Source organism: Mustelus asterias, chromosome 20 (genome assembly GCF_964213995.1).
Source record: "Mustelus asterias chromosome 20, sMusAst1.hap1.1, whole genome shotgun sequence".
NCBI lineage: Eukaryota > Metazoa > Chordata > Chondrichthyes > Carcharhiniformes > Triakidae > Mustelus > Mustelus asterias.
Genome location: NC_135820.1, coordinates 34,340,876 through 34,353,368, shown reverse-complemented (window position 1 = coordinate 34,353,368; position 12,493 = coordinate 34,340,876). Strand labels below are relative to the sequence as shown.

Genomic DNA, 12,493 nt, shown 5'->3' with positions numbered 1-12,493 from the left:
AACGCTTTACTAAAGTCCATATAGACAACATCCACGGCCCTTCCTTCGTCAACCATTTTTGTCACTTCTTCAAAAAACACCACCAGGTTAGTGAGGCATGACCTCCCTCTCACAAAACCATGTTGACTATCGTTAATGAGTTTATTCCTTTCTAAATGCGCATACATCCTATCTCTAAGAATCTTCTCCAACAACTTCCCCACCACGGACGTCAAGCTCACCGGCCTATAATTACCCGGGTTATCCTTCCTACCCTTCTTAAATAACGGGACCACATTGGCTATCCTCCAATCCTCTGGGACCTCACCTGTGTCCAGTGACGAGACAAAGATTTGCGTCAGAGGCCCAACGATTTCACCTCTCGTCTCCCTGAGCAGCCTTGGATAGATTCCATCAGGCCCTGGGGATTTGTCAGTCTTTATATTCTCTAACAAACCTAACACTTCCTCCTTTGTAATGGAGATTTTCTCCAACGGTTCAACACTCCCCTCCGAGACACTCCCAGTCAACACATCCCTCTCCTTTGTGAATACCGACGCAAAGTATTCATTTAGGATCTCCCCTACTTCTTTGGGATCCAAGCATAAGTCCCCACTTTTGTCCCTGAGAGGTCCGATTTTTTCCCTAACAACCCTTTTGTTCCTAACGTATGAATAAAATGCCTTGGGATTCTCCTTAATCCTGTCTGCCAAGAACATTTTGTGACCCCTTTTTGCTCTTCTAATTCCCCGTTTGAGTATTTTCTTACTTTCATTGTACTCCTCCAGAGCTCCCTCCGTTTTTAGCTGCTTGGACCTAACATACGCCTCTCTTTTCCTTTTGACCAGTCCCTCAATTTCCCTGGTTATCCACGGTTCTCTAATCCTACCATTCCTATCCTTCTTTTTTACAGGCACATGCTTGTCCTGTAGCCCTAACAACCGTTCCTTAAAAGACTGCCACATACCAGATGTGGATTTACCCTCAAACAGCCTCTCCCAATCAAGAGCTGCCAATTTCTGCCTGATCCCAATAAAGTTAGCCTTCCCCCAATCCAACACCTTACCCTTGGGACACCACTCATCCTTTTCCATCACTATCCTAAAGCTAACAGAATTGTGGTCACTATTTGCCACATGTTCCCCAACCAAAACTTTGAAGACCTGACCGGGCTCATTCCCCAGTACCAGGTCCAGTATAGCCCCCTCTCTAGTTGGGCTGTCCACATATTGTTCCAACGAACCCTCCTGTACACATTTTACAAATTCCTCCCCATCCAGAGTCCCTGCCCTCAGCGATTTCCAGTCTATACCAGGGAAATTGAAGTCTCCCACTACAACAACCCTATATTTCCTGCACCTATCCAGTATCTCCTGACATATCCATTCTTCCACTTCCCTTGGGCTGTTGGGGGGCCTGTAGTACACCCCCAACATAGTGACTGCGCCTTTCCTGTTTCTAAGCTCCACCCAGAGTGACTCGCTACATGACTCCTCCGAATTGTCCTCCCTCTGCACCGCTGTAATATGCTCTCCAACCAATACCGCTACTCCCCCACCTCTTTTGGCCCCTCCTCTGTCTCGCTAGGTTGAACAGGTGGAATGCCTAAAAGAGGAAAGTTAGGAAGGGAAGAGCTTAGGACCTGGACAGCTGAAGGCACAACCACCAATTAAACCCGGGGAGATAAGAGAAAAGCATCAGAACCTGATTTTAAAACTTTAGGCCACATGTTCATTAAATAAGCACACTTCACATTGCTAAGGGGAATGTTCTGCCTTTTAGTAGACATTTTGAAATTGTTTTGAAATAATATTAGAGGTAATTCAGATTGCGTTGTCACCACAAAGAGCACAAGATACAATGCTTTCTGTAAGAACCTCTTAAAGTGACCCATCACCAAACAACTTCATGCAACTGCAGTAAGATTCTTGTGTGGCTGCGTTGCTGTAGGTTTTCTTTCTGTTGACATTTTCCACAAAAGATTCATAATGTGATAAGTCTGGACAAGCTTGATCCAATAGAACTAAATTTAGGTTTGTGAAGCGTGTTGGTCAACACTCAATGAGAAATGATGTCAACCCCACATCCACTATCTATACGTTTCAGAGAGAAATTGTTTAGAATAATGGTAATGGTTGTGCTGGCCCTCTGTACCTTGTTGGGAATGTTGCAAGGGATTGAACTATCTATTCACCAGAAATCAGAAATTTTCTTCCACCTTTCTCTATCAATAGCCACAAAAGCATGCATCGTGTGTTCAATGACATTACAACAAAATGTGTTCAAGCCATCACCAAGTACCAAAAAGATGACATTGTGAGAAAAAAAAAGATTACAACAATACAAAATATATTAATCTAAATGGGGGGTGGTAGGAGGGTTGAGCTTGCTCTAGATTATTACAGGCCTTGCAGCAGTCACCTACTTATCAATTAAGTCTTATTAATTTACTGACCCCTGTTTCTCTCAGCTTGACTGCGCAATATCTTATCCAAGTCATCTATCCAGGCTTGTTTTATCTCTGGAGTTGGAGCATGAAGAATGTAAGTATCCCGGGATTTCTGTCTTCTGAACCAAATTTCAAAACACAGGCCACTTTCACCAGAGTTATGAGTCATTCCGATTTCAGAAGTCTGGAATGCAAAATGATTTGTCACATCACACCATAAGTCAACATTAATTACGTCAATTACAGCAATCCATTTTAGTTTACTTTGCATTTCTTTATCCATTGGTGGCTTACCCACCATCTTCTAAACAGGATCAGCATCTTCTATATTTATGGTATAGTTCTAACACAACAAATAATCTCCTGATGTAAGGAATACAGAAAAGTCTTCCATCTATCACACTCCAGAGATCACAATCAATCAATGCATCACATTTCAAAGTGTCTTTTTCTTGTAATTGCAAAAACAAAAACAATCTTTTAGCAAATTAATGGCAGTTTTTGGATCAGGAACCAGTACATACTGCAGTAGTCCTCAAATTGCCTTCAGACTGCCATATTATAGACTTCCCCCACAGACAGAGGAACAGAGGTCAGATTTGACAAAATTGAGCAGCGCAACTGTGTTCCAGACTTTACATGAGCAATGATACAGTTCACCTACAGATTAGTAACTAATCCTGATAGTATGTAACTGTATTTAATTAACATACAGGACATTACATGTACTTCATCTTGTTAGGCACAATGCATACAAGGATTCAATCTTTTCTAAGTTGTGACTGAACTCTGCTGTAACAGTTCACAGTGGAGTAAAGATCAGTGCACTTGATTCACACGTGATAACAAGTTCAAGAATATTTCAAGTCAATTCACCCCATCACGCCCTGTAAGAATTTTGTAAGTTTCAATGAGATCAGAGATAGACAGACAGATACATAGACAGAATTGTTAAAATATTCTTCATCTGTGTGTGTGGGATAGAATTCAGACATTATCCTTTGTTGCAGGGTCATAACAATCTTAGAGTGCTGGATGTTTTCTGCCTAAACCCTATGGGTGGCACAGTGGTTAGCACTATTGCCTCACAACACCCGGGACCTGGGTTTGATTCCCGGCTGGGCCACTGTCTGTGTGGAGTTTGCATGTTCTCCCCGTGTCTGCGTGGGTTTCCTCCAGGTGCTCTGGTTTCCTCCCACAGTCTGAAAGTCGTGCTGGTTGTGTGCATTGGCCATGCTAAATTCTCCCTCAGTGTACCCGAATAGGGGCCCGAGTGTGGTGACTAGGGGATTTTCACAGTAACTTCATTGCAGTGTGAATGTAAGCCTACTTGTTACTAATAAATAAACTTTACTTCTGTCCTGCAACTTGAGACTGACAAATGTATTCCAAACAGCAAAGTTCACTGAGCGAAAACAATTAAACTCCAACTGACTGGGTCTATATTTGTTGAGCAATGAAACTTGTGACCCTTAAAGTCGACAATATTAGCACAGCTAAACTTCATAGCATCTGACAGCACAGCAGGAGGCCATTCAGCCCATAATGCCACAGTGCTGTCTTTTTTGAAAGACAGTAAGAAGTTTAACAACACCAGGTTAAAGTCCAACAGGTTTATTTGGTAGCAAAAGCCACACATCTCCACATTTTTTGAAAGAGTCAGCAACTAATTTTACTCGAGTATTAATTTTACTTGGAAAATGGATGACTCTTACTCCACCCATACAACCCCTTTCCACTTTTAGATTCTACTCAAGTGGATGCTGAAGAGATGGTGTCATATAGGTTATAGATAGGCAAGAAGAAGAATATATTGCATGCTTCATGTTACTATAGGTGTTATGTTAAAGTTTTCAAGTGTTTCAAAGTTTTAAAAGTTTAAAGTTTATGTATTAGTGTCACAAGTAGGCTTACATTAACACTGCAAATAAGTTATTGTGAAATTTCCCTAGTCACCACACTCCTGCACCTGTTCAGGTACACTGAGGGAGAATTTAGCATGTCTTTTGGACTGTGGGAAGAAACCGGAGCACCCAGAGGAAACCCACACAGAAACAGGGAGAACGTGCAGACTCTGCACAATCACCCAAGCTGGGAATCAAACTTGGGTCCCTGGTGCTGAGGCAGCAATGCTAACCACTGTGCCAACATGCTACCCCAATATATGAGAAGTGTGTGGTAGGTCTGCTAATATATGTTGTTTTGTGCAGTGCAGGCTGATGCGTGACAATCAAGCACGTGGAACAAGGCTTCAGCTATTGAAGGCTTTTATTAGCAAACAATGGAACTAACTAACACGAGTACACCAGTTCAGACTGGAGGGGTCCCGCCGGAGCAGAGGGTCTTATACCTCTCCCCAGGAGGCGGGGCCCGACCGGGATGTGCCATAACAACATCTACCACAGGTAAACACCCTAACCCAACAACATTATACAACCCCCACAGTGGCAACCAACGATGGTTCACCACATTCACCCCTCCTTTAAAAACAAAGGCCAGCGGGGTGCGAAAACAGGTCACATATGTACAAAATTCACAAGTCCAGACGGTCTGGAGGACCGCACCGTCGCTGTGATCTCCTCAACACCGGTTGCGACACCGGAGCAGGTGCTTGCGGTGGCGTTCTCTCCAAAACAGCGTCCGGCTGTCCCCTCGAGGACTCCCGGGCCGGTTGACCCTGGTGAGGCGATGGTGCAGGGGATCCTGGAACCTTCTGTGGTGGCGCCGATCTCCAAGTCTCAGGCAAGCTGTACATGGGAGTATAACTGTTATGCACTGGTCCCGGTGCTGACCGCGCCACGTCTGGGGAAGAAATAAGTGATAGGGGATTCGTGACAGGGGGTATGGGAGCGACAGGAGTTGCTACGTCCCCTGCGGGCGCCAGGTCTCGAATCGAGACTGTGTCCTCTCGCCCGTCAGGATATGCTACATAGGCATACTGAGGGTTGGCGTGGAGGAGTTGGACCGGTTCGACCAAGGGGTCGGACTTGCGGGCCCTCACATGTCGCCGCAGAAGGACGGGTCCTGGGTACGTCAACCAGGCTGGTAAGGAGATCCCCGAGGACGACTTCCGAGGGAATGAGAACATCCTCTCGTGGGGAGTAGCATTGGTTGCCGTACACAGGAGGGAGCGGATGGAATGAAGCGCATTTGGAAGGACCTCCTGCCAACGGGAGACTGGAAGGCCCCTGGATTTCAGCGCCAGTAGGACAGCCTTCCAGACTGTAGCATTCTCCCTCTCCACCTGTCCGTTACCCCGAGGGTTGTAGCTCGTGGTTCTACTAGAGGCAATCCCGTATGAGAGCAGGAATTGCCTCAAGTCGTTACTCATGAACGACGAGCCCCTGTCGCTATGTATGTAGCAGGGGTACCCGAACAGGGTAAAAAGATCACTGAATGCCTTAATCACTGTGGCAGTCGACATGTCCGCACAGGGGACAACAAACGGGAACCGGGAGTACTTGTCTATTATATTGAGAAAATAGACAATTCCGGTCCGTTGAGGGAAGGGGGCCCTTAAAATCCACACTCAGCCTCTCGAAGGGGCGAGTGGCCTTGACCAATTGTGCCCGGTCCGGTCGATAAAAGTGCGGTTTGCATTCCGCGCAAATCCGACAGCTTCTCGTCACTGACCTGACATCCTCCACCGAGTAGGGCAGGTTGCGGGCTTTTACGAAGTGGTAGAGTCGGGTGACTCCAGGATGACACAGGTCATTGTGGAGGGCCTTCAAGCGGTCCTCCTGCATGATGGCGCATGTTCCGCGCAAGAGGGCATCCGAGGGCTCATTGAGCTTCCCTGGACGATACATAATATCGTAATTATAGGTGGAGAGCTCAATTCTCCACCGCAAGATCTTATCGTTCTTGATCTTGCCCCTCTGCGTGTTACTGAACATAAACGCCACGGATCGTTGATCCGTGATCAGGGTGAACCGCTTCCCCGCCAGGTAATGGCGCCAGTGTCTGATGGCCTCCACAATGGCCTGAGCCTCCTTCTCCACCGCTGAGTGCCGAATTTCGGGGCCTTGAAGGGTGCGGGAAAAGAACGCAACGGGCCTGCCTGCCTGGTTTAGTGTGGCGGCTAGGGCGAAATCAGATGCATCACTTTCCACCTGGAAAGGGATGGATTCATCCACCGCGTGCATCGTGGCTTTCGCAATGTCGCTTTTCAAAGCCTTGAAGGCCAATTGGGCCTCCGGCGTGAGTGGGAGGGTCGTGGACTTGATGAGCGGACGAGCTTTGTCCGCGTAGTTGGGGACCCACTGCGCATAATACGAAAAGAAGCCGAGGCATCTCCTCAGTGCTTTTGTGCTAGCGGGCAAGGGAAGTTCAGTAAGGGGGCGCATACGATCTGGATCAGGGCCAATGACCCCGTTTTCCACCACGTATCCAAGGATAGCTAACCTGCGCGTACGGAATACGCACTTCTCCCTGTTATAGGTCAGATTCAGGCGAGATGCAGTGCGCAGAAAGTGTTGGAGATTCGTGTCATGGTCCTGCTGGTCATGGCCGCAGATGGTGACGTTATCCAGGTACGGGAAGGTAGCCCGCAACCCGTTCTGGTCCACCATTCGGTCCATAGCACGCTGGAAGACCGAGACCCCATTGGTGACACCAAATGGAACCCTGAGAAAATGGTATAGACGACCATCCGCCTCAAAAGCCGTGTATTGTCGGTCCTCTGGGCGGATGGGGAGTTGATGGTAGGCGGACTTAAGGTCTATGGTAGAGAACACCCGGTACTGCGCAATCTGATTGACCATATCAGAAATGCGCGGGAGAGGATACGCATCCAGCTGCGTATAACGGTTAATGGTCTGACTGTAGTCGATGACCATCCGAGGTTTGTTCCCGCTTTTAACCACCACGACCTGCGCTCTCCACGGACTAGCACTGGCCTGTATGATCCCTTCCTTGAGGAGCCGCTGAACCTCAGATCTGATAAAGATCCGGTCTTCAGCGCTGTAACGCCTACTCTTAGTAGCAATGGGCTTGCAGCCTGGTACCAGATTCTTAAATAAAGAAGGTGTGGTGATTTTTAGTGTGGAGAGATTGCATGCGGGGCGCTTTGGGCAATTTGGAGGCTGCGGCTGATTCCCTACTGCCAGTGAAGGGAGTGGCCCACCGTACTGTAGGATCACACTCTTCATGTGGACCATAAAATTTAGTCCGAGGAGAATTGGTGCACAAAGGTGCGGTAACACAAGGAGCCTGTATTGCTCGTAAATTGTGCCCTGTACCTCTAGGGTTACCATACAACGTCCTTGGATCGGTACAGACCGGGACCGTGATGCCATGGAAATTGTCTGTTTGGCAGGTAGAACCCGGAGTCCACACCTTTTTGCAGTGTCAGGGTGAATAAAACTCTCGGTGCTCCCACTGTCAAACAGACAATACACAGTACGACCATTTACCTTGATGTTCATCATGGAATTATCAAGCCTGTGATGCTTTGTCTGGTCCAGAGAGATCGACGCCACCGTTGGCCCCCGGGCGTCACTGCATGCAGCCGAGGTTGATGCTGAGGACCCCTGCTGGTCGCTCCTAGTCGTCGTTGACCATGATGGCCGCCCCCATGAATCGCACGTGGGTGAGGGCGCCAAACGTAGCGACTCCTGGTGGTCTTCCTCCTCCTCCGTCAGCCACGATGGCGCCGTCCTGGATTCGCATGTGGTCGGACCTCGTGGGTACTGCGACGCCGAAGGAGATTGTCTCCGCTCTGGAGGGTCACAGGCTGCACTGCCGTTTTTGGGCTTCGACCTGCAAACTTTAGCATAGTGGCCCTTTTTACCACACTGGCTGCAGATTGCCGTTTTTGCAGGACACTGCTGCCGTGAATGCTTGGCCCCGCCGCAAAAATAGCATCGCTGGCCGCCTGGAGCTGCCGCCGTCGTCGGATCGATATGGGAGCGCGAGCCCGTGGGGCGAGGAGGGATTTGTGCTTGCTCTTGCCACGTTGTCTCCGCGTGGTCTTCGGGGTACAGAGCCAAGCTTTTCGACGCTGCTTCCAGCATCTCAGCCATCTCCATCGCTTGGGTCAAGTTGAGGTTCCCTTTCTCTAATAACTTAAGCCGGATGTACGAGGACCCTACCCCTGCTACGAACGCATCTCGAGCGAGGTCGTACATATATTGCTCTGCTGACACATCTTTACAATCGCAACCCCTGGCAAGCTGCAAGAGCTCATTGGCGTAGTCCTCCATGGTTTCGCCCGACTGCCGACGTCGTGTAGCGAGGAGGTAACGAGCGTGTATCTCGTTGGGTGGTCTCGTATATCGTTTCTTCAAGAGCTCGATGGCCCTCGGGTAAGTGGTGGCCGCACGAATCGCAAGATAAATCGTGTCGCTTACCCTCGCGTGGAGGACCTGGAGTTTGTCATCGTCTGTAGTAACAGCTACAGAGGCTGCCAGGTAGTCTTCGAAACACTTCCACCAGTGGTCGAAGGTGTTAGCGGCACCGACCGCACGTGGGTCCAGCGCCAGACGTTCTGGTTTTAATATTTGTTCCATACTCCCTTTTACTGTTGAGAGTTTTATGTTTGCTAATAAAATTGATGCGCGACAATCAAGCACGTGGAACAAGGCTTCAGCTATTGAAGGCTTTTATTAGCAAACAATGGAACTAACTAACACGAGTACACCAGTTCAGACTGGAGGGGTCCCGCCGGAGCAGAGGGTCTTATACCTCTCCCCAGGAGGCGGGGCCCGACCGGGATGTGCCATAACAACATCTACCACAGGTAAACACCCTAACCCAACAACATTATACAACCCCCACAGTGGCAACCAACGATGGTTCACCACACAGGCCCATTAGGTTGTAGTATCAGCCACCATTTTGTTACAGATGCAGCTAGAACAATCTGTAAAAACCGAGAAAGCTACTAATTGATCTAATGTTGAAATGAGCATGCGCCTTACACTCTGACCTTATCCTTGCTTACAGAAACTAAACTTAAATTGCAATGGTTCTAACTCAGCCCCCCAAAAATCAACCTAACCTGCTGTACCTGCAATAAAACATAACATTCAACTTCTCAAGAGAAAAGGCAATAGAATTTAGCCAATATTAACTAATTATAAGTTTGCCATAATTTAATTAATGCCTTTAACAGTACTTTATCAAAATAATTTTATTCCAGCCAGATAGTTTAAAGTCTTTAAAAACTCTAAAGGTCTTGCAGGAAAATAGGTTAAACACAAATATACAAGCATGAGATAAGTAGTGGTGTTATAACATCATAACTTTGCTTGTTAATTAAAGCTTTCATGCTAATGTATTGAAAAGGCTACCTAAAGGTTCAAGCTAATTCATAGGCTATCTTCACAATATCCTCACACAGTTTATATGTCGTCCCAGATGCAAAAATTCCCAATTGGGCCATCTAATATTAAGCAGAATATTTGATATTCTATTAAATATATCTTATTTCCATCAAACAGTATAGTTGAGAAGACTAGAAAATGTACAAACTCTACCTTAAAGGACTGTTTATAAATATAGATGCCATTGCTTCCTTCTGCTTTTCTGGTCTTGCTGAAGAGTATGAGTTCGTCAAAGAGGAAGATGTGTCTGTACCATTTCCTTCGCCCGCACCATACAACAAATTCATCTTGACGTAACAACTGGCCCTGCTCCTTTAGGTTCACCTAGGAACAAGATGTTTGGCATTAGCACTCTGTTCCATGTTGCAAGAATTGATTAATTCAAGCAGAAAAATGAGGTCATTCCATTGTAGTTGCTGCTGGATTTTCCGGTTTGTGACTTGCTCTGACAATCAATCAGCTGTTTAAAATTTGGACAAAATGGAAAATTGGTAAGAGTGGTGTGATTTCAAAATAGCTTCTAGCAAGTTTGAGAAGATATGAAGATGTACTCAGGGCTGCCATGGTGCTGTTATGAACACTTAAATTGAACTGATAAACGAAATAGATGGGAACTCCCTGTGGGTTAATGACAACTGTGCAGGCTCTAGTGAGTTTCGGCACGGTGGCACAGTGGTTAGCACTGCCGCCTCACAGCGCCAGGGACCGAGGTTCCGTTCCCAGCTTAAGTCAATGTCTGTGTGGAGTTTGCACATTCTCCTCGTGTCTGCGTGGGTTTCCTCCGGGTGCTCCGGTTTCCTCCCACACTCCAAAGATGTGCGGGTTAGGTGGATTGGCCATGTTTAGTTGCCCCTTGATGTCAGGGGGACTGGCTAGAGTGAATGTATAGGGTTGTGGGGGTGGGGCCTGGGTGGGATTGTGGTCAGTGTGGACTCGATGGGCCGAGTGGCCTCCTTCTGCACTGTATGATTTTTAAAAAAGACAGAAAATTACAGATCATAAAAGTTCTCTGGTTTGTGCTAAGCCAGTGGATATCAGCTCAGATGAACACAACACACTCAAAAAAGGAGAGTCAGGTATGATCCTCAATCTTGATGGTTATTCACAGGGTGGAATTTAATTGTGCCAGCGTGGATCCTGGCAGCAGACCCAGATGTAAAGCGGCATTACCCATAGCGAAGGGAATCGCTGGTTAACCACAATTATGGGGTGGACAGCCAATAAACGCAGTAGAGGCATGAAGCCCACCAATTAGGCAGCAGGGGCGAAAGGGAAGTATTGGACCTTCCATTACTTGATGGGATCGAATGTCCGGGTGCCATTTTTAAGCGACACACTGACATTTCTGCAATGACTACAAGGCAACAGTTTTGGTGTTACAGAGGCTGAAAGGAATCTAACTCATTAGTAACCCTCCTGACTCGACCTTCCTCTTTGTCACCAAACGCCCAAATTCATTGCTGCCCTTCTCCACAGATGGTATTGAGAGACTCTCCCAGCTGACTAAGACAGCGTGGACAGAGATTGCAGTGGAGGCGAGGAGCCTTGGGTCCATAGATACACCTGGATGCAATGTGAAAAATGGGTCAACAACCTTCTCCACATCATCAGAGTCTGTAACATTGCTTTGACAAAGGGTCATCTGGACTCGAAACGTCAGCTCTTTTCTCTCCTTACAGATGCTGCCAGACCTACTGAGATTTTCCAGCATTTTCTCTTTTGGTTTCAGATTCCAGCATCCACAATAATTTGCTTTTATCCAGGGTCAGTAACATAGTGGCCAAAACTTTCCAGCCTTTCCCGCCAGTGGGATCTTCTGGTCCTGCTGACCCCCCCCTCCCGCCCACCCCCCCTCCACCCCCCCACCCCACCACCCCCACCCCCATCCCCCACTGCATGTTACCCAGTGGCAGAGGGTGTGAACAACAGAACAATTCATTGACAGCAACAGGACCGGAAAATTTCAGCACTGGCCAAAGGCCTCCACCAGCACAAAACATGCCTGTGGCAGGGGGGTGGGGGCTGAAAATCCCATCCATTGTCATTAGAACAAAGTGCCTCTCATTAGGGCAATAAGCAATGGGTCTCAGCATGGGGAGGGACAAAACAGGAGGAAAAAAGAAATATAATCCCCCTCCACAGGCACATCATGAGGTGTGGCTCCATGTGGGATCGAAGATACGGACTCTTAGTTCCATTGTTGTGCAAGTGTTCTGGGAGTGGGAGTGTGGATGGATAACTTGGGAGGCCCCATTACCTGTCAGAGGAATGCATGCTGATAAAGGGGTTACTTGTCCATTAAGCAGAGACTCATTCTGCCCTTCTGACTGCAAGCAAAAATGGCACACAACAGCAGAGAACAAGCAAAGCTGGGTGGGGGAGTGCCCAACATTAGGATGTTCCCAGCTGCTGAACAGGAGGCAGTGGAATAGGCTGGAGGGCAGAGAGGATCCTGGTACTCGTGATTGGAAAGTAGGACTGTGGAGGGGAGAGAATGAAGAGGCCTCAAGTTTTGGTGTCAGCTTTGGACAGACACAAGATGCTCGGCAGGGAGAGATGGGAAGAGGATTTATGAATAAGCTGAACCTAATTCTTTGTGTCCTCATATTCCAGTGACACAGCCTGCTCCATGATCCATGTCACTGCAGAGGTCACCTTCAAGAAGTGCAGCGACAAGCAAAAGAACCTCAGGCAGAGCTGCCAGGCACAATGCACAGCCATGTGTGGAGCCTGAGAAGTC

At 47.6% G+C, this 12,493-nt stretch overlaps 1 protein-coding gene across 1 annotated transcript in view; it reads right to left on the bottom strand.

The window, feature by feature from the left end:
• The window catches only part of quoa (quattro a), a 129,415-nt gene that overhangs the window by 22,214 nt on the left and 94,708 nt on the right, over positions 1-12,493 (bottom strand). Inside the window, exons 18-19 of the mRNA XM_078236058.1 lie at positions 9,907-10,077; positions 2,435-2,612 (exon numbers count right to left, since the gene is read on the bottom strand). Of these exons, the coding sequence (XP_078092184.1) occupies positions 2,435-2,612; positions 9,907-10,077 (349 nt within the window). The remainder of the gene's footprint in view (positions 1-2,434; positions 2,613-9,906; positions 10,078-12,493) is intronic.